Source organism: Lynx canadensis, chromosome C1, assembly GCF_007474595.2.
Source record: "Lynx canadensis isolate LIC74 chromosome C1, mLynCan4.pri.v2, whole genome shotgun sequence".
Taxonomy (NCBI): Eukaryota; Metazoa; Chordata; class Mammalia; order Carnivora; family Felidae; genus Lynx; species Lynx canadensis.
The window spans coordinates 220916179-220942674 of NC_044310.1; the positions used below are offsets into that span (position 1 = coordinate 220916179).

Sequence of the window (26496 nt, forward strand, 5' to 3'; positions counted from 1 at the left end):
CTCCTCCAGTCCTGTGTCGGGGACTGGGGTCTCCCTGGCCCTGGGGTGGCCTTGGTTTGCCCGGCCCTGGGGCCGCTGGCCCAGCTTCAGGGGCCGCAGGCCAGGCGGGGTCCCGCGTCCTTCCGCAGTGGCCCCCGGCTCTTCCTCCACGCAGTGTCCCGAGGACACCCAGTCCTGGAGGCTCAACCTGTCACGCAGACCCCCTTGCCCGGCCCCCCAGCACGTGGTCCTGGGGTCCCCAGGGACGCTGGGGTCTGGAGGCGGCTGCCGGTTTCCTGGCCCGTGCTCTTGTGTCCGACGGTGACGAGCGGGAACGGAAACGGCTGACACGGGTGGCTGGGCGCGTGGGTCTCACAGCCTGAGCGACAAGGCAGAGCCCGCCTGACAGCTGGCGGGCCGCCCGGCTCCACTCGGCTCGGCGGCGAAGGGAAGACATTAAAGAGAACTGAAGCTGTGGAAAAAGAGCATCAAAGACGCGTCTGCAGGCGAGGGCGAGCAGAGGAAGCTTCGGTGCTGAGCAAAGGGCCACTCCCAGAGCCGGGGCGCGGGCCGCGGGGGCGGCGTGGCGGGCGGGAGCCCTGCCGGCCAGGCTGGGCACAGGGCCTGTGGCTCACCCGAAGCTGCCGGATGGCTCACGGGCTGGCCTGGGGGACAGCCCCCGTGGACACCCCTCGTGGACAGCTGTCTCCCGCACACCTGCCTCGTGGCCTCCCCTCAGATGGCAGGCGCTTGGCCTGGGGCTGGGGAGGCGGGTCAGGTCAGGTTAAGGACGGCCGGGTGCCCGGCAAGGCTCAGACCTGTGGGCACGTGCCTCGAGGCTCCGCGCTGGGGGGCATGATGCCCTGTGGGGCTCGGGGCTGGAGGGCCTGCCGGGAGGGGCGGTGTGGGGGGTGTGCTCTGGGGGAAGATGTCGCCGGGCCCCCCGGGGGCCCCTGCACCCCAGCCACACTGCTGTGATTCCACGGGCAGGAGCTTGGATGCGCATCTAGAGTGGGCCCCCGGAGAACCTAAGGGTGTGTGGTGCCCCTCCTTGCCCAGCGCCCTCTGTCCCCCCTCTGTCACTTCCTCTCTCCTCCCTCTTCGGCTCCTATCCCCCCTTCCCACTGATGTCCGCTGGGGCGGTGGGCTGCGTGCAGGGGCCCACTGGAGAGGTTGAGAGGGGCACTCGGACCCTGGGGGCCCTGGGTTGGCAGGGGTTATATGGAGGCAGAGGGGGGCACAGAGACCGTGAAGGCTGGGGAGGCGGGGGCGGAGGACAGGGCCCAGGGGAGCCTTCCACCCCACCCTGGGGTGGGCAGGACCAGCAGGTGACCGGATCAGAGCCGGTGGAGGAGGCTGGGACAGGTGGGGGAGGGGGCAGGAGCCCCAGGGACTATTGGGGTGCCGTACCCCCAAGGGGAGCTCCCTACCACCTGTTGGCATGCTCTCCCCCAAACGCGTGCTGTCTCCCCCAAACACAGTGTCCCCTCACACACTGTCCCCGCCACACTAACTGTCCCCTCACACACAGTGTCCTTGTCAGTATCCCCATCATAGTTTCCCCAACACACACAGTGTCCCCATCATACACGCTGTCCCTGTCACACACAGTGTCCCCGTCACACACTGTGTGTGTGCCCTTCCCCCACCATCTTTCATTGGGGACAGGAGGGAAGGGGAAGGTCAGGGTCTTCATCTGTCTTCATCTCCATCTGTCCCCTTCTGGTGGTCCCTGCTAGCCGGCCCTCTCCTCCCCGCCGTGTCCTGGCTTCACCCCTTCAGGTTCGGGAGGTCCCAGCCAGGGTCGCCTGCTCCCTGCCCCCACCTCCGGACCCTCTCCAGTAGGCAGGCATCGGGGATGCCCCCCGACCCCCGGGTCAGGGGTCTCTCGTGAAGAGTGTGTTGTGTGCGGTCCCTGGGAGATCATAGGCTCTCTCGCCGGCCTCGTACCCTGGCCAGGCTCTCTCGAGGGCGACATTCTGTCCAAGGACCGCGTGCGTGGCATGGTTAGTGCCTCACGGGGTCGCCCGTGGGACGGCCTGAGCGTCCTGCACTTGGAGAGCTGTGGGGGAGCCTGGCGTGTGGCCTGCCGGGCTGGGCCCCATGGGGCAGGACCCTGGCCGCGTTCACGCACGTGTGCGCGTCTGCAGCGGGCTCCTCACTGTGCTGGCGGCCGTTCTCTGCGGAGGCCTGTGGTCTATGCCGGGAGACTGTCAGGGCTGCGCGTGCTGGGCGCCGTGTGCCCGTGTCCCTGTGTCCGACCTGCTCCGCGTCCACTGTTTGCTTCCGGCAGGACCAAGGGGAGAAGGCTCGGGAGGCCCCGGGCTGTTAGCGAGGGGGGTGCCCCCTCCCCCCCCAGGTGCTCTGGTCCCAGGCGGTCTGGTCCTGCGGGGTTCCCCCCTCCCCCCCCCAGGCGCTCTGGTCCCAGGGGGTCTGGTCCTGCAGGGTGCCCCCCTCCCCCCCAGGCGGTCTGGTCCCAGGTGGTCTGGTCCTGCGGGGTTCCCCCCTCCCCCCCCAGGCGTTCTGGTCCCAGGGGGTCTGGTCCTGTGGAGTGCCCCCCTCCCCCCCAGGTGGTCTGGTCCTGCGGTGTGTCCCCCCCTCCCCAGGAGGTCTGGTCCCCAGGTGGTCTGGTCCTGTGGGGTGCCCCCTTCCCCCCCAAGTGGTCTGGATCTGCAGGGTGGCCCCTCCCCCCCAGGCGGTCTGATTCTGCGGGGTGGCCCCTCCCCCCCAGGTGGTCTGATTCTGCGGGGTGGCCCCTCCCCCCCAGGTGGTCTGATTCTGCGGGGTGGCTCCTCCCCCCCAGGTGGTCTGGTCCTGCGGGGTGCCCCTTCCCCCCCCAGGTGGTCTGGATCTGCAGGGTGGCCCCTCCCCCCCAGGCGGTCTGATTCTGCGGGGTGCCCCCTCCCCCCCAGGTGGTCTGGATCTGCGGTGTGTCCCCCCCTCCCCAGGAGGTCTGGTCCCCAGGTGGTCTGGTCCTGCGGGGTGCCCCCCTCCCCCACCAGGCGGTCTGGTCCCAGGGGGTCTGGTCCTGTGGGGTGCCCCCTCCCTGCGAGGAGAGGAGTCCTGGTTTCCAAGGTGCCCAGCGGTGACGCCAGGGTGTGCAGGCGGGCTGGCGGATGGGCGGGTGGGGGGAGCCGGAACAGGAGCCAGCGCGATGGAAAGTGGGGGAGAGGGGATCCCCCCGCGCTTTCCCGAGCCAGCAGCCGAGTCACAGGGAGGTTTCCATTTATGGTAAAACACAGGAAGAAGGATCATCCCGAAACCGCCTCTGAGGGAGGCTGGGGTGATGTCACCCAGCCTGGACGCAGGCGGTGGTGGCCCTGGGAGGCAGCAGCAGATTCACAGCGATTTCTGAGGTTGGAACAGGAAATGGTTAATAGTGTTTGCAAATAAAAACTTTCTGTTCTATCCTGTTTTTGAAGCATTTCCCAGAAGTTAAAAAAGAACACCTAATTTATCTGCCCAATTTAAGAACCAAATTTTAAAAATGTGAACAAAATACTACACCATTTACTGCGCACAAGAATGAAGGGAGTCGGGTGTTTGTGAGGGTAGGAGGGTCACAGGAGATTTCCAGGTCCCCTCACTTTCTAAACTTTCTAGAATGCTGTTCGTTGTTTAAATGTGGACTTTTATCTTAAATTTCCGAATGCGCTTGTGTGTGTGTGTGCGTACGTGCTCCCGTGTGTGTGTGTGTGCTGTGTGTTCACAGGCGTGTGTGAGACATGGTTCACGTGAACGCGTCCCTGACCTCTGATGGTGGACGCCACTCGGGCTCCTTGCTGGCCACCGGCATGTGGACGTGGACGAGGGAGGGGCCCTGTCCCGCCCTGCACGCACCTGCTCATTTTGATGGAGAAACGAAACCTAACTGTCTACTGGTTTGAGGAAATCGCACTGTCAAACCAACTGTTCGCCAGTTTTTTATTTTTTCTTTTGCAAAATCACCACATGGCCGATTGGTTATGGCAGACACACTCACGGCAAATATGTCTGTGGCCAATGTGCCAGCCACACATGCACAGCCTCATGGGTCCCCAGGCCCCTGGTCTGTCCCTTCTTTGTCCAGGGTGGTCTCTGCTCCTTGCAGGGCAAGCCCCCCTCCCACCGAGGCTTGGAGGACGTGACTGGCCCCCGCCTGGCAGCAGCCGGGGGGACGCCAGGGCAAGGAACTTGGGGGCACTGGGAAGAGCCTGTAGGAGCAGATGCCGCTGCCTGCCTGCGGCCCAGGATGCTCGCCCCGCCCGCCTGCTGGGGGCTGGGGTCTGCGCGGGCAGCGTGTCCCTGGAGGTGTACAACTTCTGCTGGTGTTTGGAGGAGGGCAGGGGTGAACCCAGCATGATTATTGCCACTCGATTTTCTCTCCTGGCCTGTCTGTCTCTCAACTTTTCTCCCTCCAGGCACACGAGGTGGGGTCCTGCCGACAGAGCAAACCAGCCAGCCAGCCAGCCAGCTGGCCTCCAGCTTAGACTCCTTTGCTGTGCTGTCCTGCCCCAAAGCTGGTACTTCTCTGGTCCAGCCTCGCAGTGAGTGGCTTTGGGGGAACCTGCCCAGGCCACGCCCAGGCCAAGAGGGGGACAGATGCTCCGAGCTCTGAGATCCACTCCCTCGGGGCTGCCCAGGGGTGAGGCCCTGCCTTCCAGCCACCTTCTCGGAAGGCTGAACTCAAGATGAGTGCCAGGCAGGCAAGAGAGAGTCCGTCGGGGAGAGGAGAGCGCCGTCTCTGTCAGGTGGGTGCAGTAGCCTTGAAATGGTGCCCCGTCACCCCTGGACTCTCCCATTCTGGAGCCCTCCGAGCCTTGGGGGTGGGGCTGGTCACAGAATGGTGGGCGCAGGTCAGAGGATGGGGCAGGCGCAGAGGGAGCTGCGATCAAGCCTCCAGAGCCTGTCCTCGGAGGGACCTGCATCCATGCGGGCGACGGCCGACCGGGTTCAAGGTACGGCACACCCCTCCGGAGTCGGCCATGTGCACACTCAGTCTCCTCCATCATCCTCTGCTAAAGAAGGGGGGGGGGATGTTTATGGCCAACTGGCTTGTTAGTTGGCCGTGAGTAGCTGTTGCAGAGGGCTCGGTTCGTGGGTTCGGGAGGAGAGATAACCAGGCACGTGGAATGAGGCTGGTTTCCCTGGGGTTGGCCACCCAGGCCTTTTCAGCAGACTTCTAGGAAAGGTTTAAGGAAGTTTCTTAACCAAAAAGATTATTTTTGGGTTGGGTCAGTCATGATACCAAGACTCTTCCCTAAACTCAGAGGCAGGTTGTGGTCTCTGGAGGGGAGGAAACTGTGGGGTCGGCCACGCAGACGAGGCTGTGGTATGGCCCGGGGCAGAGCACGGTGCAGAAGTAGTCAGGGCCGCTGGGCTCAATCAGGTCACATACAGAGGAAAATCTCTGTGGGGACCCCCCCCCCCCGCCCCGGACCAGGGCTACAGCCATCCCCTCGGACCCCTGCACGGCGTGTGACCAGGACCACACGTGCCCACCTACACACAATGGCCATAGGTGCAGCCCCAGCATATCAGGTGGAATTGCTGAGATTACCTGTGTGATAACCAAGAAAACCCAGAAAACAGTGCCCTAAGCTAACAGCGGCATCTGGGCGTGAACTTCTCTCTTGAACAATAATTCCAGAGGTGGGCAGCGCTGAAGTGATGTGGTGACTCCAACTGTCATCAAGGACCAGATGGTGACCATAGTCACCTCATGGTCTAAGAGGGCTGCAGGAGCGCCGGTCATCATCTCTGCATCGATAAACAGATGCCGGGGACAGTGGGATGGGGAATAGGTCTTCCCCAGCCAGCTGGTCCTGTATTATGGAGCCTCCCTGGAAGTGTGTCCCAATAGTTTCCTCTCCTGTCCCACGATTCCCCTTTGCTGCAAGACAGACGGATATCACATCACTGAGAGATCGAAGAAGAAGTTTCAGAAATGCAAAACATGATGGGAACATCAAGTCACGTGCCAGGATTAGCTGCAGACTGGGCGAGCAGAGAATTCGTCAGCCGTCGAGAAGGGGAAAGGATTGCTCTGAGTGCAGGTCAGAGAGACACAGAGTCCAGGGCCCCACAGGGGATGGGGCCCTGCCCTCTGAAGGCGTTGGCTGGCTTCACACCCTGGAGCTCCAGGGCCTTCCACAAAGCAACAGGACCAGAGCGCAACGTCCGAACTCCTGGAGGGGTGGGAAGGGAGATTGGAAACAGCGCACCCACGGGGGAGAGCAGGGACCTGGGGACAGGCTGGCGGTCAGAGCGGAGGAGGCCCAGGCCGCCGGGAAGGCCCACGGAGCACGCTGGCCCCGGGGGCGGAGGCAGTGGTCCTGAAAGCTGAAGACGGATGTCCGACCTTCATCTGGGGGACGTGCGCGTGAACAGCGGCTTGCCCAGGTTGGGGCAGAGGCCCAGACACACGCGCACAGTATGTGTCCTGCAGGGTTCCTTTTGCAGAAAGCTCAAAGCGGCAAAAAGAAACATTTCAGCTGGCGGAGCTCCAAGGGGTCCCCCCCCCCCCGTAGAGCCTCTGCAGGGGAGGGGCACCCAGAGAGTTTTGGGGGTGCCGCGCGAGATCTTTATAACAACTTGTGAAGCATTATGTTTTAGCCATTTTTTTAGGTACACGTTTTACATTTCTAGCCAATAAAAAGTTTGGAAAAAAACCATGGGAAAATTTACAATGATACATGTTCCGTAAAGTTCCTCACAGCCTTGTTTCTGATGGCAAAGAATGAGCACGGGCGGGGGCGGGGCACACAGACTTGGGCTCGGCTGCGGACTGGAAAGATGTCAGATATTTCCAGACGGACGAGTACGGACCGCCGGCCGCGGTATGTCGTGGAGTAAAGAGGCCACGCTGTACGATAACATATTTAGCATGGGTTCCTGTACATGAAAAATAGATACGAAAATTTACACATGCACGTGTGTGAAAAACGTATGGATGTCAGCACCACAAGGATGATCATGTACGATTTGATTGTATTGCAGTTTTCCCTTTTTATTAATCTGTCCGTTTCTCGTTTTTTCTGAAATGAAAACGTATTGCTTGCGTAATAAAAAATGTTCAAGGGGATAAGGAAAAAGGCCTGTTTCTCATTCCTCAGAGACAAACCCGGTTGCCATGGAGACTGGATGGCTGTCAGGACAGCGATTGGCTGGTGAGGGTGCAGGATGTGGGATCCCAGGGCTTCCTTGGAGCCCGAGCTGGTGCAGCCAGCAGACTGCACTGCGGAGCCCGGCGCCAGCATGGACGGGGTGGACGTGTGGGCCAGCACCTTGGCCCAGCTGATGGCCAAGAGGAAACCCCAGGACACTTGGGAGCTGCTGCCTGAGGAGAACCTGGCCTCCGGGCACATGGAGAGTGGCGGTTTTCAGTACCGGCTGAGGGGGCTTTCCAGGTGCGCTGAGGGTGGGGGCTTCCTGTGGGGTGCTGGGGGGCGAGGGGCAGGAGCTGTTGAAGCACCGCCCTTGGTCGGCCCTGAGTCCAGGGCCCGGGCCGGCTGCGGCGGGCACCCTGTGGGCAGGGAAGAGGGGCACGCATCCAGCCTGCTCTTGGCTCCAACAGGTAGGTGGGCCCGGAGCACGTCCTCCCTTCTGGGAAGTGGGGGTGCTGGGGGACAGCCTGTTCTGTCCTTCCCAGTGCTGGCAAGCTGGGCAGTGCTGGCCACCCCCGTCGGGGCCCTGCGGACGCGGTGGGGGGGCAGATGCTGGTGGGGTGATGCGGCCACCCACGCATGGGAGGCTTACTTGGTCACTGCAGCATCTCCCGGTTTCCATGGCAGCACTGACGGCCTAATGGGGGATGGGCAGGTGATGGTGGTCACACCCTGCCCTGCAGAGGGGCCTGAGACAGGGAAGCTGAGTCATGACTGTGACCGAAGGGGCCACAGGCCGAGGTGGGGCTGTGTCTGGCCAGGGCCAGGTTGGGAACCCTAGTGTTGTGAGGGTCACTGCATGAACCCCACTTCTTGTCAGCATGATGACAGCAGTGGGGATGGGCCAGGCCTGCAGGGATGGGGTTCAGTGGGGGAGAGGGCCTCACAGGTCACCAGGGGGACTCCGTGGGAAGCCACACTCTGACACGGCGTCTGAAAGCCCCGGGGGCAGGTGTCCGGTGCCTGTCGGCTCTCCCAGGTGTTGGGAGAAACACGTCACTGTCCCACAGCCAAGCGAAAAAGCTGCCTGAAACGTGTGGTTGAGGGTCATAAACACCGTTTAGCTGGTTTTCAGCTTTCGTGCAGGCACACCAGCGAGTGGCGGGGTCACACAGCACAGCCCTACATTCTGCAACACGTGGCCCTTGGCCTGCGTGTTGATTCCACCGAAATGAAGTTGGAAGTGCGGCTCCCAGGGCACTGGCTATATGGGTGCTCCCTGGCCACCTGTGGCTGTGTGCTGCTGGCCGGCCGATGCTCACGGAGCCCGTCCTCACCGGTGACCGCACTGTCTGGGGAATGCCCGCGTGTGGTCACTCGTCCAGGACCTGAGGGTCTGGGAGAGGGGGCCCCTGCCTGGCCCTGGGGCGTGCAGCCACAGAGACCCCAGACCAGCACCTTCCTCAGCCCCAGAGAGCCCGTGCATGGCTCTCTTGCTCACGTGTTTAGAGCCAGATTGGACCCGTCGAAGAGGCTCTCTCACTGTCCTGCTGGGAGCCCCCAGCCCCTCCCGGCTCTCCAGACATCCCTCCCTGCCCCGACTTTATTTCCCTGTCACCTCCTCTCCTCTCGGATGGGGCTCTTCCCTCCAGGACTTCCCCATGTTTCTGTGCACAGCTGAGCCATAGCAGAAGCTCCCCCCACTCTCCCCACAGGTACCCATAGGGTGCTCCCCCCACCAGGTGTCCATAAGGATGCTCCACCCACCAGGTACCCACAGGGTGCTCACCCCCCACCAGGTACCCACAGGGATGCTCCCCCGCCAGGCGTCCACAATGATGCTCCCCCGGCCCCCTACCAAGTATCCACAGGAATGCTCCCCACCATGTACCCACAGAGGTGCTCCCCCCGTGCCCCACCAGGTATCCACAGGGATGCTCCCTCCCACCAGGTGTCCACAGGGGTGCTCCCCCCACCAGGTACCCACAGGGGTGCTCACCCCCCACCAGATATCCTCAGGGATGCTCACCCCCCACGAGGTACCCACAGGGGTGCTCACCCCCCACCAGGTGTCCACAGGGGTGCTCCCCCCACCAGGTACCTACATGGGTACTCCCCCCACCAGGTACCCACAGGGGTGCTCACCCCCCACCAGGTGTCCACAGGGGTGCTCACCCCCCACCAGGTACCCACAGGGGTGCTCACCCCCCACCAGGTGTCCACAGGGGTGCTCCCCCCCACCAGGTACCCACAGGGGTGCTCACCCCCCACCAGATATCCTCAGGGATGCTCACCCCCCACGAGGTACCCACAGGGGTGCTCACCCCCCACCAGGTGTCCACAGGGGTGCTCCCCCCACCAGGTACCTACATGGGTACTCCCCCCACCAGGTACCCACAGGGGTGCTCACCCCCCACCAGGTATCCACAGGGGTGCTCACCCCCACCAGGTACCCACAGGGTGCTCACCCCCCACCAGGTACCCACAGGGGTGCTCACCCCCCACCAGGTATCCACAGGGGTGCTCACCCCCACCAGGTACCCACAGGGTGCTCACCCCCCACCAGGTACCCACAGGGGTGCTCACCCGCCACCAGGTGTCCACAGGGGTGCTCCCCCCACCAGGTACCTACATGGGTACTCCCCCCACCAGGTACCCACAGGGGTGCTCACCCCCCACCAGGTATCCACAGGGGTGCTCACCCCCACCAGGTACCCACAGGGTGCTCACCCCCCACCAGGTATCCACAGGGGTGCTCCCCCCACCAGGTGTCTACAGGGTGCTCCCCCAGCCCCCCACCAGGTACCCACAGGGATGCTCCCTCCCACCAGGTACCCACATGGGTGCTCCCCCCACTAGGTACCTACATGGGTGCTCCCCCCACCAGGTACCCACAGCGATGCTCCCCCCCACCAGGTACTCACAGGGTGCTTGGCTCCTGGTGACATTTCCTCAGGGCTGTTAAGCCTGGGTCTTGAGTCCCAAAACAAAAGCAGCAGGACGCAGCAGGCAGTGCAGTGATCCCTCACGGGTGTCGGGCCGGGCTTCGTCCCTGAGCGGGTTTTCCCGCCAGACTGGTGGAAAAGAATTTGCCCTTTGGCTTTCAGACTGCGGGCTGCAGGTCAGGGGTGTGTACCTGCCCGCTGTCCCTTCCCAGAGGGGGCACGGGCGCTCGGCCCTGCCCGCCGCTCACGGCCCCTCTGTCCTCCTCAGGCTGCAGTGTGGCCGCTGCCAGTGGGGCTGGTCCTCGGCGCACGTGCACATCCTCTTCCACGTGTGGTTCCACCCGGCCAGCTGCCTGGGGCTGGTGAAGATGCGCCTCTGGGGCCAGCGCTGCCGACTGTGCCCGCCGGGCTCCCAGGGGGCCTGCCAGGTGAGCCTCCTGAACGTGCGGCTCTTCCTCAACAAGCTGGTTCTGTTCATCCTGCAGAAGTGCTACGGGGAGGGCCTCAGCGCGGACCAGTGCCCCGAGATCTGCTTCGGTGAGCGCTGCGAGGCCTGCGACCTGGGGGTCTGCTTCTTCCAGAAGCCCCCAGACCCGGCCTGGGGGCCCGAGGTCCAGAGCCCCGGCTCCATTAAGGGCAGGTACACCTTGTACGGGGGTGACGGCGTGGCCTCGGCCGCGGCTGGCAAGCAGCTGCTCAGCCTTGGCAGCGGGCCCGTGGTCGACCGCTCCCGGGGCTACACCCCCAACTCTATCAGCATCCCCCTGTCCGTGTCCGACTTCATCAGGAACCCCGTGTCCGAGAGCAGCAACTTCTTCGAGCGCGACGACGACATAGTCACGGTTCCTTTCTCCCTTGTGGATGCGGGCAGGGACAGGGGGCCCGGCGCCGATGCCAGGGGCGGTGTTGGCCCCAGGGGGGGCCCCCTCCCGGCGGCCGAACCCCGCGGGCCGCTCGTCATTGGCAGGGGCTCCATCTACTTGCCTGCCAAGCCCACGGCCCCGCCCAAGGGCAGAGGGCTCCCGGTGAACTGCAAGAGCCCCATCTTCCACGGCCGAGGCCTCCTCCTCAACAGCATCAGGCCCTTCCAGCTCAAAGGCTTCATCTTCAAGGGCCGGGGCTCCATCCCCAGCCCCACTGACACCGACCCGGGCGACCGGGGCCCTGCGGGGGGCAGCCGCTTGCCAGTGTCCTACATCGTCGGCCTCACGGATGACGGAGAGGGCTCCGTCACCTTCCCCTCGTCTTTGGCCAACATCGTCATAGAGGAGGACTCCTTCCCCATCGTCAACGGCTCTGTCACCTTCCCCTTCATCTTTACTGACGAAGGCACAGGCAAGGGTGCTTCTGCCGGCGTCACCCAAGGCAAAGAGGAGGGGGGCGGCGGCCACGGCCCCGCCGTCGCTGGCCGGGAGCCCCCGCGGGGGCCCCACGCCCGCAGACCCGTCACCATCAGCGAAGGCTCCGTCACCATCCCCTTCTCGGTCTTCAACATCATAAAATGTGTGGGCCCCAGCTCCACCACCAGCGGCTCCCCGAGGGGTGGCCTGGCCCCCCGTGGCCAGTCCCAGAAGAGGAGGCGGCCACGGGCCAGGCTGGGCAGGTCCTGCCCCGAGCCCGGCTGGGAGGAGGACTTGTGCCCCGAGGACGGCTGCTGCAGGCCCTGCTTCGACCCCTACGAAGAAGTGTGGATCTGGGTGTCCATGACCGTCTGCATCCTGTGGATTATGTACCTGTACAAGTTCAGCCCCTGACGGCCAGGGTGAGGCCGACGCCCCCCGTCCGGTCCCCGCTGCGCCCCTCCAGCAGGGCCGCCCAGGCCGCAGAGCAATGGGACCCCCGCCCCTGTCTGCACCCCCGGGCCCCCTGCCCCCCTCCCTGCCCTCCCTGAGCTGAGTCCTCTGACAGCTGGTCCTTACCCTCCCCTCCCCTTCCCACTTCCGTGTGTGTTCTGTCTCTTGATGTGAGTCGTGGCTTCGTGGATGTCCACGCCGTGATTGTCCGCCAAGCTGCCCACGCGTGCTCCAGGCACTTGTCTGTGTGAGTGTTACAATCCAGTAAAATAAAAGTTAAACGGAAAAAAACCCACGGTGCTCTTGGGCTGAGTGGAAGCCAGCACCTGGAAGGGTTGGAGGTGGGCGGGTGTGGTGGGCACCTCCCTGCAGGGACCCGGTCGTGCCCAGCACTTGTTCCCCTGATGGCTTCTGGACTCCCTGCTGGGTGTGCTGGGCCGGGACGCTCTGCCCTTTGAGCATGGGGACGCGGGCCGTGCACGAGCCGCGTTCCTGTGTGGACTCCTGGGACCCTCCTGGAGCAGACCACTTGCCACACCCCCGCCGCTCTGGGAAAAGGTAAAAGCCCCCTTGAGCCGTGGTGAACTCCCTGCCCCCTGACCTGCCCCAGGACCCTGTGCGTGACAGCACTGCTGTGGTGGGAGAAGGGCCGTCCATGCCAGAAATCAGAACCCTCCCGTCAGCCACACTCTGGATTTCCATCTTCAGAGGCCACAGGGCCCACTTCTAAGGGGCAGGGGTATTGGGCTGTGCAGTTCCCAGCCAGGTGGAGGCGTGACATTGGGCATGACCATGTCAGGCCCCCATGCCCTCCTTCTCCAGGCGGGGCCCCAGGGAGGTGGGGAGTTGTCTGCAGGGACCCCGAGGTCTGAGATTTGGGCAGCGGGGGGTCAGATGAGAGGGTCTGGGGAAGCCTTGCCTTGTGGGGGGGGGGGGCTGAGTGTATGGTAACCTTCGTCCAGGGCTCTGCCCAGTTGCCCTCTGGCCTGACCTGGATCCTACAGGTGCATGTTGGGGGAGGCACGGGGACGGGGTGCTCCTGCACCGACTACGTTGTTGGCTGGGAGAGAAGAGGTGCAGGTGAGGCTTCAAATACCAGCAAACCCAGAAGGTTCCGCCCTGCCCTGAAGGCCAAGCCTGTGTGGGACACAGGGTCTACAGACCTCAGCCAGCCTGAACAGGAGCCCTCACCTGACGCCACTGGGACCCGGGGCAGACCTAAACACAGACCCTCCAAGTCCCGTCTACACTGGGTGAGAGCCTCACTGGGAGGGCAGGACCCACACCAGGTGAGAGCCCTCTGTCCTGGGGCAGCTGCCACCCCCGCCCCCTCCCCCTCCCCCCCAACCCTAACCCCCCCCCCCCCAGCATCCCATCTACACTGGGTGTGGACACCTACCCGGGAGTCTGTTAGGGAGGTCCGACATGGGCAGGTTCCCTGTCCTGTCCCCACACATGGGTCCTCGCCCAGCTCACTGGCTTCCCTGGAAATGACTGGGGGGTGGCAGTGCCCACCGTGGGATCTGCCGCTGGACTCTCTCCAGGGAGGGACACTCTGCCCACAGTCGCGGGGGTCCCAGGGCAGGACCAGCGTCCCTTTGGGATGGGTGCTGGAGACCCTCCTGCCCCACGAGGGTGGGGGTCGGGAACCCTGCCAGGGGCTGGCCAGAGGGGCCTGTCCTTCCCAGAGGACCCCCTGGGGAGCACCTCCCACAGCTCAGGGACCCTGCTCACCAGGACTGCCCTGGGGAGGAGCTTAATATCTGAAACCGGGGTCTCTTCTGATTGATTGAGGGATGGAAGCCAGTCCGGCCCCACCCCACTGGGGGAGCCCTGGTGAGAGTCAGGAGGTAAGGGTCCACCTGGTCCCTCTGCCGGTTGGCCGCGTTGGGCCCTTTCCATTCCCGCTCCCTCCTCCAGCTCCCGGCCCCTTCTCCAGCCCCTGACACCCTAAACCGCCCCGGCCCCTGGCCCCCAGCCCTACCCTCCCCAGTCCCTTCCTCTTCTCCAGACGCCTGCCCCTCTTCCAGCCCCTCCCCTCCCCTCCCCTCGCCCCAGCCCCGCCCCTTCTCCGGCCCCGCCTCCAGCGCCTGGCCGCCCGCGCTGTCCTGAGGCGCCTCCGTGTGGCCGGTGGCGGGACACGCAGCCCCGCGATGGCGCGACTGATGGCAGCTGTTTAAATATTTCTGTTTAATCAGACGGTTTGTTAAAACCCAGCAAACTCCATCCGTCATCGACATCATTAACATTAGTCTTTATGAATAGCTAAATTTCATTAAATCATTAATAATTAACTCATTAAAATTAAGTTTCATTAATAAGACCGATAGCAAATGCGGAGAGCAAATGCACTGGCTCTGTGACAGATCCTCATCCGGGCATCCGCATCCGGGCACACCAGCTCCTTTGAGCGCCTGTTTACCTTCGTAATCACGGGAGACTGCAGGCTCACAGACACCGGCTAAAATGCCAAGGCGTGCCTGGGACGCAAATCTAGGACAGCCTACACCTGAGTCTGCACCTGAGACTGCACCTGAGCCCACACCTGACCCACACCTGGGCCCACATTGAGTCTGCACCTGACCCACACCTGACCCACACCTGACCCACACCTGACCCACACCTGAGCCCACACTGAGTCTGCCCCTGAGTTCATGCCTGACCCACACCTGGGCCCACATTGAGTCTGCACCTGAGCTCATGCCTGACCCACACCTGAGCCCACACTGAGTCTGCACCTGAGTTCACGCCTGACCCACACCTGGGCCCACACCTGAGCCTGTTCCTGACCCTGTACTTGAGTCTCCACCTGATTCCACACCTGTCTCTTGTACAGCCTGAATGACCAGGTTGGGCCCAATTCAGTATGATGTAGCAATAACTATTTTTGGGAACTCAATCAATAATAGAGACACTGAATGTCTAAAACATCTCGAAGAGAACCAAAGGCAGACACATTTTAAATGCAAGTACTGTTAGTTCAGCCAGAGCCGGGGGGTGGGGGGGGTCTCAAAGTGTGAACAATTTCCTGATTTTTGGTAAATGTTTTAGTGAAGGAATGAGTCACACTTCCTGCGTGCCAGGGACTGAGCACAGCGATGTGAGCTTCTCAAGCTGGGGGAAGAAGGAAGGGCCCTGTGTGTGCGGAGGGGGGCTTCAAGGAGACCTCCTGCAGGGCAGGGGGTGACAGGGCTGCACCAGACGGACCCTGATTAGTTCATGCCCTGCACTGGGACGCAGGTGGTGGATGGGCACTTTCCCAGGCCCTCTCCCTGAGGGCAGCCACAGTGCACCGTCAGTCCCAGCACATCCCTGCCACGGCTGGCCTCCTGTAGGTACCAGATGCCCTTGCCCGAGGCCCTGGCAGGTGGCTGCGATCCCACTCTGCAAACTCTATCAGCTGGAATCCTGACTTCGAACTGTCCCATCTGAAATGCTTTTCTATCATCTTTCCTCTGAGTTGAAAAGTCAGGACAATTTGTTGATTTTGATCAGAAAACACATCTATCCTATAGTCCAGCCCTTCTCATCAGCAAATGTAGTCTGGCATTGTTTTCCAGAAAATTCTGGAAGGTTCTACCATTGTAATCACAAAGGGGCTGGGTGAGTGTGGGGTCAGAGCCAGGGCAGATCTTAGGTCCTCCTTCAAGCACCAGGGAAGGGGTGGGCCTGCCTCCTGGAAGAGCTTGTCCCCAGGCGCCCACAAGAACGCACACTTACCCACTTGTGACCTGAACCTCCCCCTCCGTTTTTTTTTTTTTTAAACCTTTCTTTTTAAAAAAAAAATTTTTTTTTTCAACGTTTATTTATTTTTGGGACAGAGAGAGACAGAGCATGAACGGGGGAGGGGCAGAGAGAGAGGGAGACACAGAATCAGAAACAGGCTCCAGGCTCTGAGCCATCAGCCCAGAGTCTGACGCGGGGGCTCGAACTCCCAGACCGCGAGATCGTGACCTGGCTGAAGTCGGACGCTTAACCGACTGCGCCACCCAGGCGCCCCTAAAACCTTTCTTAAGGTTTATTTTATTTTTGAAACAGAGAGAGACAGAGCATGAACGGGGGAGGGGCAGAGAGAGAGGGAGACACAGAATCGGAAGCAGGCTCCAGGCTCTGAGCCATCAGCCCAGAGCCTGACGCGGGGCTCAAACTCACGGACTGTGAGATTGTGACCTGAGCTGAAGTCGGAAGCTTAACCGACTGAGCCACCCAGGCGCCCCACCCCCTCCGTTTTTATTAGGAAAGTGATAGGAAACATTCTAACTCCCAGAAACGCAGGGTTCAGGAGCCGCTTCTTCTCCCTGCTTCCTGGTGGCACCGGGGCTGCAGTATTATTTTCCTTAGATCACGGCAAAGTGGGACTTTCTGTGGTGTGTAAAAGTCAAAATAATTCTATACGTAACACGATGTGTGTGACAAACAGCTGATCCCTCCCTGGCGGCCCAGCGATCCCCCTCCGCCTCCTCTCTGCTGCAGCTGTTACTTCTCTGCCTGCCCGGGATTTTTGACTTTTCCGGCGACGGCCGCCCTGGGCTCCTGGCCACCTCTGGGCTCCCCCGAGGGTCGGGGAGGCACTGGACGCTGACCGTGGGCCTCAGAGCAAAATGGCTGCGAGTCCTTTCCTCCAACGTTGACTCTGAGCTTCCTGGATCCCCAGGCCTCTCTCCTCCGCCGCCTGGGCGTTACTCACCCCCTGCTGCCCACGGGAAGCTTGCCGTTTCCACTAATTTTCAGCTAGGTTTTGACAGGGGCCTGGTCCCGCCAAGCACAGCCTTAGCGTAACCAAGAGAAGCTCTCTGATTTTCCTTCGGCGAGCGGCGTTAGAACGGAGCTTTTTAAGAAAGAAGGGCCACCCTCAGCGGACACTGCGCACCTAGCCGCAGCTGCCACGACCCGGACCCTCTTCCTGACCCCATTTCGGAGCCTCCGGCGGGTGCCAGGCCCGTCACCGCCTCTGTGACCCGACGCATGGGTAGTGGCATGTCCGTGTGGCCTTGGTTTGCATCTCCTTCATGACTCATGGTGGCAGACATCCGTGGTAAGTGTGCCTCACACACTCGACAATGATGTGTTTTCGGCAATTGTTGGGTGCAAAGTTCTGTAAACGCGCATCGTGTCCGCCGGGCCGACGGTGCTTCTAAGTCCTTACCTGTTGCTGAAGTGTCCGAGCCCCGTCCTTCAGTTCTGCCCGGTTTCCTGTATCAGGTTCACCAGGATTTAGGATTTTTAGGTCTTCCTGGCGGCTGATTCCTTTGTCACGATGATTCCTTTGTCACGATACGGCACCCCTCGTTTCCCCTGGGATGCCTCGTGGTCTGACGTGGGCACCGCAGCTCTCTGACGCTGGCCGGCCGGGCGCACCCCTGTCCCGGAGACGTGCGGCCTGGGTCCCCATGCTTAAAGTGGAGTTGGGTCCTGGTGTGCGTCTCAGTCTGATGACCTCTGTCTTCGTTTCTGCCTTTGTGTTGTGTGCACTTTTCCATACAGTTGGCTCGAAATCCCCCTTTCTTGTTTGTTTCCTAACAGTCTTATCTTGGCGTTTATTTTGTACCTGTTCTGCTTTTTCTTCCTCGGTTCCTCCACTCCTTCCTTTTTGCAGAATTTTTTTGGCACTTCATTTTCTAAAATGTTTATTTATTTATTCATTTAGAGAGAGGGAGAGAGAGAGCGAGAGAGAATGTGTGCCAGTGAGCGGGGGAGGGGCAGAGAGAGGGAGACAGAATCCGAAGCCGGCTCCAGGCTCGAGCCGTCAGCGCAGAGCCTGGCTCAGGGCTCGATCTCGTGACGCGGGGATCATGACCTGAGCTGAAAGCAAGAGTCAGACGCTCCACCGACGGAGCCACCCAGGCGCCCCTAGTATTTCACCTTAACTTACTTCCTCTGCTGGCCTCTTAGTCATGCCTCTTCGTGCTCTGCTTTTAGTAGTCGTTCTGGGGATCATGACTGGGCCCGTGGCGTGCCACAGGCTGTCGGCCCCTCTGCGGGTGTGAGATCCCAGTGGGAGCACGAACCCACACCCTTCTGGCCACCGTGCTCCCTTCCGCACACACTCGAACCGTAATCGCATACTTTCTGCTTCAAGAGTGTGCGCCACAGGTCAGGCTCCTTGGGAGGCCGCGGCTGGCTGGGAGTTGTGGGCACAGGCCTGTCACCGCAGACAGGAGCTGAGAATGGCGAGGGGGCCGCCGTGGATGGGTGCTCAGCCACTGCCCGGGCACTGCCCCCGGGAGCCGGCGGCCTCTTCAGGCCATTCCCTCCCTTCTTCCCTCTCTCCCCTCTCCCCTCTCCTCTCCTCCTCCCTCCCTCCCTTCTCCCCTCTCCCCCTCTCCCCTCTCCCTCCTCCTCTCTCTCTCTTCTCTTCCTGCCTCCTTCCCTCCCCTCCCCTCTCCCCCTCTCCCTCCCTCCCATCTCCCCTTTCCCCCTCTCCCCACTCCCCCTCTTCCTCCCCCTCCCCTCTCCCTCTCTTCTCCCCTCTCCCTGCCCTTTCCTCCCCTCTCCTCTCCTTCCTTCCTCCTCTCCCCTCCTCTCCCTCCTCTTCTCCTCCTCCCTCCCTACCTCCCCTCCCCTCTCCCCCTCTCCCTCCCCCCTCCTCTCCCCCTCTCCCCCTCTCCTCCTTCCTCTCCCTCCCCTCTCCTCCTTCCTCTCCCTCCTCTCTCCTCCTTCCTACTCCTCTCCATCCCCTCTCTTCCCTCCCCTCTCCTCTCCTCTCCCTCCCCCTCCCCTCTCCTCCCCTCTCCCTCCTCTACTCTCCCTCCTCCTCTCCCTCTCCTCTCCTCCTCCCTTCCCTCCCCTCCCCTCCCATCCCCTCTCCCCCTCTTTTCTTGCTCATTTGCCTCTTTCCTGCTCCTGAGTCACCAGCGTATTTTCATTTCAGACACTGAGCTCTTTCCCAAGACCCTGTCCTCCTGGCCAGGAGGGAGAGGGCGGCATCTGGGGGCTGCCCCTAACTTGTTCCTTTCTCTGGCTCCAGTGGGAGCACTACACTTTCCTGGTCTCCACTCTGCTCTGTTGTTGCCCGTGTTGTGTGAGAGGTCACTCCATGACGTTACATGATGGCCGGCCTGCAGGGTAGGTACGAGGCCAGTGAGGAAGAAGTGATCTCCTTGGGACGGGGTGTTGCCCCACGGATAAGGGCCTGGCCCCACACCCCTTGGGCCCGTTCTGAGTCCTTTTGTCTGTGGCCCTTCCTCCAGGACACGTTTCTTATTCCTAAGGCCTGGCCTTCTCAGGTATCCCCAGACTGTGACCCCCAGGAGACCCCCGTTTGGACAGGGCAGGGACACGGTGGCTTGCCCTGCACACAGGGCAGGCAGCCTCGGACAGGGATGCGGGGGCCCCAGGCTCTGGGACTGGGCCGTGGAGTCAGGTGCGTCTGCGTCTTCCTGTGGGTCCTGCTTCCCCAGGCCCCACCCCCTAGGGCAGGCCGCCCGTGGCCTACAGTCAGCTTCCGCCTGCCACCCAGCGCCTGCAAGCAACCGCCCTGTGTTTGCCTGATTTTCTACCTGTTTGCGGTGGGAGGGCGTTTGCGGTCACTCGCCACGGCCAGAGGGGAGGTTCCGAGCATCCTAGCAGCTCAAGGGCACAGGTCGCCTGAGTGCCGGATGGGAGAGCCAACAGCGGGCGCGGGGAGTGAGAGCCCAGTGCCACGCCACCCCCCACGACAGAGCTCACCAGGGACAGGAACGCAGACACCCTCAGTGTGCTCCCTCCACGGGCCATGCCGTGGCTTGAGGGGGCCTGGGTCAGCCCGGCTGCCTTTTCCAGCGATGCCCGGCCTTCTTGGGCAAAAATTCTGAGTGTGGGTCTCAGAGCCGCGGCGGCAGGCAGCAAGGCCTGGGTGATGGCAGAAACCCCGTGGAGGCGGGGACACACATCCTGGGGAGGGGGGGGGCGGGCGCAGGGCAGGGCGTCGGGGCAGGGCTGTGGGCCGTGTGGAACGCTGGTGGGTTCGAACGGGCTCATCCTCCATGAACAGACCCTCGGAGATGTGGAACCGCACCGGGGCAGGTGAAGAAGTCAGGCCCTTCCCTGGTGGATGCGGAAGAGGAGTGTCTGTCTTGCCGCCGCCCCGAACATTCCGGAGGGTCTGGACTTAGGTCGTTGGTCCGCTGTTTGGGCCACGTGGTGAGCTGACTTCTCGCCCCACCGACCTGGTCGCACGTGGAGGTGTGTTCACAATCCACGGGCTCTGGTGCACCTGTTCCGGGAGAACTCGCCCAGCAGTCGGGTCCCCGCCGCGACAGTGAGACTCACCCTTGACCCCGGGCCACCCGCTGAAGTTCAAGCTCCCGGTCTTGTCCCTTTGCACTGTCTTGTCCCGGTCTGAGCACGAGCCAGGCCTCCTCCTGGGGTGGGGCTGCGGGCGGGTGGGGGGGCAGAGGAGGGGTCTACACAGGGGCGACTGGAGGATTGGCTGAGCTCACAGCAGACGTGGCCTGGGTCTTCTCTCTCAAATGGAGAAGGAACACTTGGAAGTTTGTAGGGAAGAAACGCACGGTTCACCACGCTTGTGTTGGGGAGGGGCAAGCCCTTCGAGGCCGGGCTGTGGGGGGTCACTGCAGAGGACAGCGGACAGTAGGCTTCCCTCCGTGCACAAGGGTTTCCTGAATGTGCTTCTGATTCTGTTACCCCCGAGCCGTGAGCCACTGCAGTGAGCCAATCTGGCAGGCAGTGCGGGGCGTCTTCCAGAGAGACCAGAGAGAAGGGCGTGGGGTCTGGAAGCCGGTCAGGGAGGCATTCTCCTCCGGTCCCCCCCGGCCCCTGGGGGGTGGCACTTGGAGTTCAGCCTGTGGGGGAGGGGTGGGCGCAGGGGGAGGGGCCAGGGCCCCCTGGTTTAAGTGAGCGGCTCTGCAGCAGGTGTGTGTGCTGTGGACCCCGGTCCAGACCCTGGGTTGAGGGGTCCCCTTGACTGCCCTCCCCCATCCCCTGCCCTGCAGCTGTGTCCTGGGGCTCAGGCGGTTAAGTGTCTGGCTCTTGATTTCAGCTCAGGTCATGGGGCCGAGCCCCGCGTTGGACTCTGTGCTGACAGCTGGAACCTGCTTGGGATTCTCTCTCTGTCTCTCTCTCTGTCTCTGTCTCTCTCTCCCCCTCCCCTACACTCTCGCTTGCTCTGTCTGTCTCCCTCTCCTTCTCTCCCTCAAAATACATAAGTAAACATTAAAGGCAGAAAATAAAATCAAGGGGTCAGGAGGGCTGGTGCCTCCCGGGTGCCCCTGGGGGCTGGGGCACCTCCAGCCTCGGACCCTGGCCCCCTGCCTCCCTCCTTCCCTAGCACCATTGACGGATGGGTCACTGGCGAGTGACACCCTGTAAAGTTAGGGTGTCCGGTGATGATCTGATGCACGGTTACGATGTGATGTAGCCACCACAGTAAGGTTAGCTAACACCTCCGTCCCCTCCCACGTGACTCGTCACCGCTGGGAGAGGAGAGGGAATGAATATAGGGACGGTAGGCTTGGTGGCTGGTGTGGGGACAGCGACGCCTGGAGGGAGAGAACACCCTGAGTGTGAAGCCTGAGGACCCCCTCCCCTCCTCCAGCCTGAGCAGAGAAACCCAGGGCCTGCTCAGCTACCCCCCGAGTGGGGCCTGTTCCTACGACGGCAGGTGTGCGTGCGGGGTGGGGTGGGGACCTGACGGGGGGGGGGCAGGCAAGCCTCGGGGCCCCCCTGGGAGCAGGGCCCCTCCCTGTCGGGAGGCACCCGCCCTCCCGGCCACGGGGCCAGCGGCAGAGGACGGTGTGTGTGAGCCTTGCATTTCGTTTTAAAACCTTTTCTCTTCTATGAAACTTCTGTACAGTAGCTAGCACTGAACTCCAGAGCTCAGCTCGGGGCGCTGGGACAACTGTGAATGCGGGGAGGCTCCACCCCAAAAAGGTGCAGACCATCTGTCCCCACAGCCAGTTCCCCACCCGCCTGGAGGCAGAGTGGCCGGCTGGGGGCCTGCAGGGTGGGTGGCTCCGCCTCCTTCGCTCTACACGCAAGCTCACCCCACCCACGCTGAGCCACTGGGGGCTGCTCACCTGCCCCCCCACCAGACCTGTCCTGAGCCCCTGGGGGGGGGGTCCTTGGGGCTGTGGCTGCTCCCTCCCCGCCCCCACCCTTCCCGAGCCCCTCAAAGCCCTTGGGGCTGGGGTCAGCTCACCTCCCCCCATGCCTCCTGTGTCAGAACCTGCTCAGCTTTGCCCAGGTGATTAGTGGTGGGGACCCCAAAGACGTGGCCGGTCAACTGCCTGGTGTCCCTTGGCTTCTATGTTAGTGGGAGGGGTAACGGGCTCGTGACGGACAGCAAGGAGGGTGTGGCTGTTCTGGAAGGTTCCGCACAGCCTCACAGCAAGGGCTGCTGTGTGAAAAGGCTCTTCCACCCCACAATGGTCTAACTGGGCACCCCAGCTCCCTAGCGTTGACAGTAAATGCGTTCTAAGTTTACCATCAGATAAAGTTACCCTCAGCAGCTCTGGGCTCTGTGAGCATCAGCGAGTGACTTCTGTTCAGGAACTATTTTGGGTATTAATACCCACGCTCCCCAGTGTGCTATCAGTGGAATCTCCTGAGTCACGAGTGATGACAGACGGTCTGGGGACGGCCGGAGGGACATGGCTGGTGTCGTAAAGGCACACTCGCTGGGTTCTGTCCACTTATTCATTTGGCCAGACAGACACCCCTGCTCGGTGTCGGGTTCTGGGCCTTTCTTCCTGGATGTTCATGCTCGCCTGTCTGGTCTGTGCTCCGCTCTGGGGGTGCCCTACGAGGAACCTGCATGGCTCCGAGTGTCACTTAGCTGTAGGCGTCAGTGTTTTCTCTGGGGAGTCTCCCATGACCTGCGAAGTCCTGCTCATCCTGTCTCCCTGCCAACTGGATCAGAGGGTCAAATGAAACAAAACCCAAACCCTGTAGGCAGTTACATCTGGAGAGAGGACACAGACCGGATCCCGTCCCCCGAACGGGGGTCCTGTGTCACTGAGGATGAAGTGCAGTGGTGACAGCAGGGCGGACGCAGTGAGAACGGGGGTGGTGGGCTTTGGGCTCACACGTCGGGACAGGTGCTGGCTGCAGTCTGGGTCCCTGTCGGCTGATGTGGCCCAGGTCCTCTGGTGGCCTGGCCTCCGCCGTGTGCTCGGTTTTCTTGCCCCAGGACTCCAGGGTGGTCACAGCCATAGCTGGGGTGCCAAGGGACAGGACAAGTGTGGTCAAGCACTGAACCCCGACCCTAACAACCTTCGTGGCTTTGGAAACACACGCCTTTCCTTTTTAAAAAAATTAAAACAAATTTATTTTAGAGAAAGTGAGAGAGAGAGAGAGAGAGAGAGAGAGAGAGAGAATCCTAAGCAGACTCCATGTTCAACTGTGAGCCTGACGTGGAGCTCAACCCCATGACCCGGGATCATGACCTGAGCTGAAATCAAGAGTCAGACCCTCAACCCACTGAGCCACCCAGGCGCCCTGAATACACAACTTTCCAATCCTGAACTTTCCAACTATAAAAATAAGGATTTTTAGTTTCCTGAGATGTTGTGGCTAATGTATGAAGTATTTAAGAGAATTCTGCACAAGCACAGAGCTCTACCCAGCATCACACGAGGCCGCATCCTGGGGTTGAGTTTACGCGTGTATTTCGATCAAAGGCAAGAAAGAGCCAAGTTCCAGGCTGCAGGCAGGAGGCCAGAGCCCAGGACAGGTGCCTGTGGCTTCTTAGGGGCTAAAAACACCACGGGAGCTTCCAATGTGTGTAAATGTTAAAGGTATGAAGAAAAGTTTGCACAAAACAAGTAATCCGATAATGTTGGGCTTTATTGGGTACCTGTCATGTGCTGGGGGGAGGGTGACGCCGTGATGGGACCCGTGGCCGCGGGGACGGGGGATGAGCAACGCCTCCGACTCCCGCTTGCGCTCAGGCCCTGCAGCCTCAGGCTGCCGTCGTGTCTTGTGCGTGGGAAGGCTGGGGGCCCAGCAGGCACGGCCGCGTGGGGGCCTCGGGGGGGCCCTGCAGCATCTTGTTCCTGCCTTCCAGCATCCGAGCCCACTCGCCGCGGAGCCTAGGACAACGATAATTTCGGCCTGTGAGTCAGCCGTGGGCCGGCGGCAGCCAGGCCTCTGTCGGCACCTCCGCACATGTTCCCGTGCAGCCGTCCCCTTCCAGGCGGCCAGCGGCCGTGACCTTGTGGGTCCCAGAGAGCCCTGCCACCTCGGAGGCCCGGCCGGTCCCGGGCGGGGGCGATGGCCCAACACGGAGGGGCTCACTCCGGTCCCCAGCCCGGAGAGGGAAAGTGCTCTGTCCAGGAAGCAGCTTCTGGAAACTTCTGAGGCCGGGAGAGACTGAGCCATGTCCTGAATTCCTCCTTTGTCAGTGGGCCTGGTTTGTTGTGTAGGAGATGTGCTCACGGGGACCGGACACAGTCCCCACGGTCGGCCTGGGCCCCCTCACCAGCGCCCTCGCACGAGCTCCTGCCGGGGTACTCCCAGCCGCCTGTCCAGCCCGCCTGCCTGCTGGTGGCGCATTGCTGTGACCACAGCATGACACACGGGGTGACTGGGTGGGAACAGACCTGAACATCCGTGTGCAGGCCACGGCCCCGCTCTGTGGTTTGGGTTTGGAGGGCGCGGTGTGGGCTGGGAGCCCAGCTCCCGAACGCCTCTGGGTCTGGAGGACAAACCGGTAAGAGTTGTGCACATAGATGCTGTTCCAGCAGCCGGAGACGTGAATGAGGAAGGTGCCTCGGAGCAGCAGGCCGTTAGGCTGGTGTCACGTGAGGGCCATGTTCCTGTCCCCTCACCAGGACGCAGCTGCTGACTGGCTGGGCCCAGGGCCAGACATGGCTCCCGGGAGCATGTGGGATGGCTGTGGGGCTGCTGTGGGGGTTGTTGTCGTCCAGCAGACAGGGAACAATCCTTCCGGCCAGGTCTGCGGCCTAATGACTAGCCCCATATCCCCCACAGAAGGTCACACTCCACAGTCTGTCCCTGAGCAGCCCGGACCCTCAGTGACAAACCCAGCCACTGCCGACCACACTCTCGCTGTCTGACCCGGTGCCCGTTCCTGGGACCCGGGTCTGTGGGCAGAAGACCCAGAAGTTTCCAGGGTCTGAAGGTGCACGTAGGACAAGGCTGAGGCCGTGGCGCCCTCACGCGGGAGCCGAGGGCTGGCAGGAGGCATTAGTGGGAGGTCCCTTCTTCCCGTGTTCGGGCTGTGTGTGAGATGGGGGGCTGAGCCATGCAGAGAGGAAGGACACCCTGGCCTCCCGTACTGGGCCTGTCGGGGAATGTGTGCTGGATGACAGGTGAGGTGTCCTGGATGGTGGCAGCCAGGCCTCCGGCAAGGTCAGCGCCAGACCTGGTCAAACTGCCCCTCTGGGAACCCTCCTTTCCAACTGGGCGCCCAGGGCAGCAGCTGCTGGGGTATTTGAGGATGAAAGCTGTGGTCACTCTGGAATATCTGGCCATCTGAGCCCTTGTCTAGGTGCGAATTATGTGCTAACCTGCCCTTTTAGCTGTCCCTGAGACCAGGCACCCCTGAGTCTGCTCGGGGTCACCTAGGAGACCCTCTTCTGCACCCACAGACCCCTCGCCTCATCTCAGAGAAGAAAGGGGCTTTGGGTCTGCAAATGTGTGGGAAGGAGTGTGATGATTTAGCCTGCGGTCTGGGGTGGGGAGGGGGGGAAACGGTCAGAAAATCAGTCTGTGCCAGACAAGGCTTCTTTGATAACTTCTAGCAAGACCTTCCGGAGTGGGGGATGGGGGGCAGGGGGTGGGGGGAGGGAGGAAGGGTTGCAGGGATGGGGAGTGGAGGGCTGGGTGGTGGCAGGTGGGCTGGTAGGTGTTAGCAGGTGGGGTTGCAGGGATGGGGCATTCTCCTCCCCAGCCCAGTGATCAAGGTTCTAAGCTGAGTCAATGTGAGTGGTGTTCCGTGGTTGCAGCCGCTCCTCCTGTGACTGAATCTGAGGGCAGTGCCGGTGTCTGGATGGTGATGGCCGAGCGGCCCCAGGCCGTGCTCTGCGGCGAGCTCACCTGTCCAGGGCGCTCCTGCGGGTCCTCATGTCCTCGCTCTGCAGCTGTTTTGTGTGCAGCTCGATCTTTTCCTCCCAAAACTTCTTGATCACACCAGCATCGTAGGCTATTCTTCCAGGCTGCTTCAGAGTGTAGCTTTTGCTCATCTTCTGTCAAAGGGAAAATTGATGACACTTAGCCGTTTTGTGCTGTGTTGGTTGGACTGCACAGGGAGTGGGCGTGTTAACTATGAGGAGGATTCAGCCTCAAATCCCTGATTCTCGGAGCAGGGTGGTTCTCAGAACACCCACGTGGGGACCCCCACACTGAATCTGTCAGGGAGGTAGTCGGTAGGCACGCCTGAGAGCAGCCTCCGGGGTCCGACCTAATAAGGGTTAGTATCCCAAATCTAAGGCAGGAGTGCCTGGGTGGCTCAGTCAGTTAAGCATCCGACTTTGGCTCCGGTCATGATCTCCCCGTTCTGAGTTTGAGCTGTATGTTGGGCTCTGTGCTGACAGCTCAGAGCCTGGAGACTGCTTTGGATTCTGTGTCTCCCCCCCTCTCTCTCGTGCTCTGTTTCTTTCTCTCTCTCAAAAATAAAAAAAAACATTAAAAAATAAAACAACACACACGAGAACAAAATCTGTAAAGAACTTACATAATTCAGCACACAAAACAAAACAAAAACCAAACAATTCCATTAAAAATGGGCAAAAG

General features: G+C 61.6%; 2 protein-coding genes across 2 annotated transcripts; one reads left to right on the forward strand and one right to left on the reverse strand.

Moving 5' to 3' along the window:
- The first annotated feature begins 7157 nt into the window (after positions 1–7157).
- RTP5 (receptor transporter protein 5 (putative)) lies at positions 7158–12093 on the forward strand. Its single transcript, XM_030326159.1, has 2 exons — positions 7158–7367; positions 10278–12093. The coding sequence occupies exons 1-2, from the start codon at positions 7216–7218 to the stop codon at positions 11761–11763; spliced, it is 1638 nt and encodes a 545-aa protein (XP_030182019.1). The 5' UTR covers positions 7158–7215; the 3' UTR covers positions 11764–12093.
- Positions 12094–23701: 11608 nt separating this feature from the next.
- Positions 23702–25946, reverse strand: FAM240C (family with sequence similarity 240 member C). The gene is made up of 2 exons (XM_036064196.1): positions 25801–25946; positions 23702–23831 (listed from the first exon to the last, which is right to left on the reverse strand). Exons 1-2 carry the CDS (start codon positions 25944–25946, stop codon positions 23702–23704), a joined length of 276 nt encoding a protein of 91 aa, XP_035920089.1.
- Positions 25947–26496: the final 550 nt, after the last annotated feature.

Excerpts from the sequence above, each read along its gene's own strand:
- RTP5 (XM_030326159.1), top strand. The coding sequence starts at position 7,216 with ATGGACGGGGTGGACGTGTGGGCCAGCACCTTGGCCCAGCTGATGGCC. Across the intron at positions 7,368-10,277 it reads CGGCTGAGGGGGCTTTCCAG|GCTGCAGTGTGGCCGCTGCC; the intron begins GTGCGCTGAGGG and ends TGTCCTCCTCAG.
- FAM240C (XM_036064196.1), bottom strand. The coding sequence starts at position 25,946 with ATGAGCAAAAGCTACACTCTGAAGCAGCCTGGAAGAATAGCCTACGAT. Across the intron at positions 23,832-25,800 it reads CGCAGGAGCGCCCTGGACAG|GCTCCGCGGCGAGTGGGCTC; the intron begins GTGAGCTCGCCG and ends TCGTTGTCCTAG.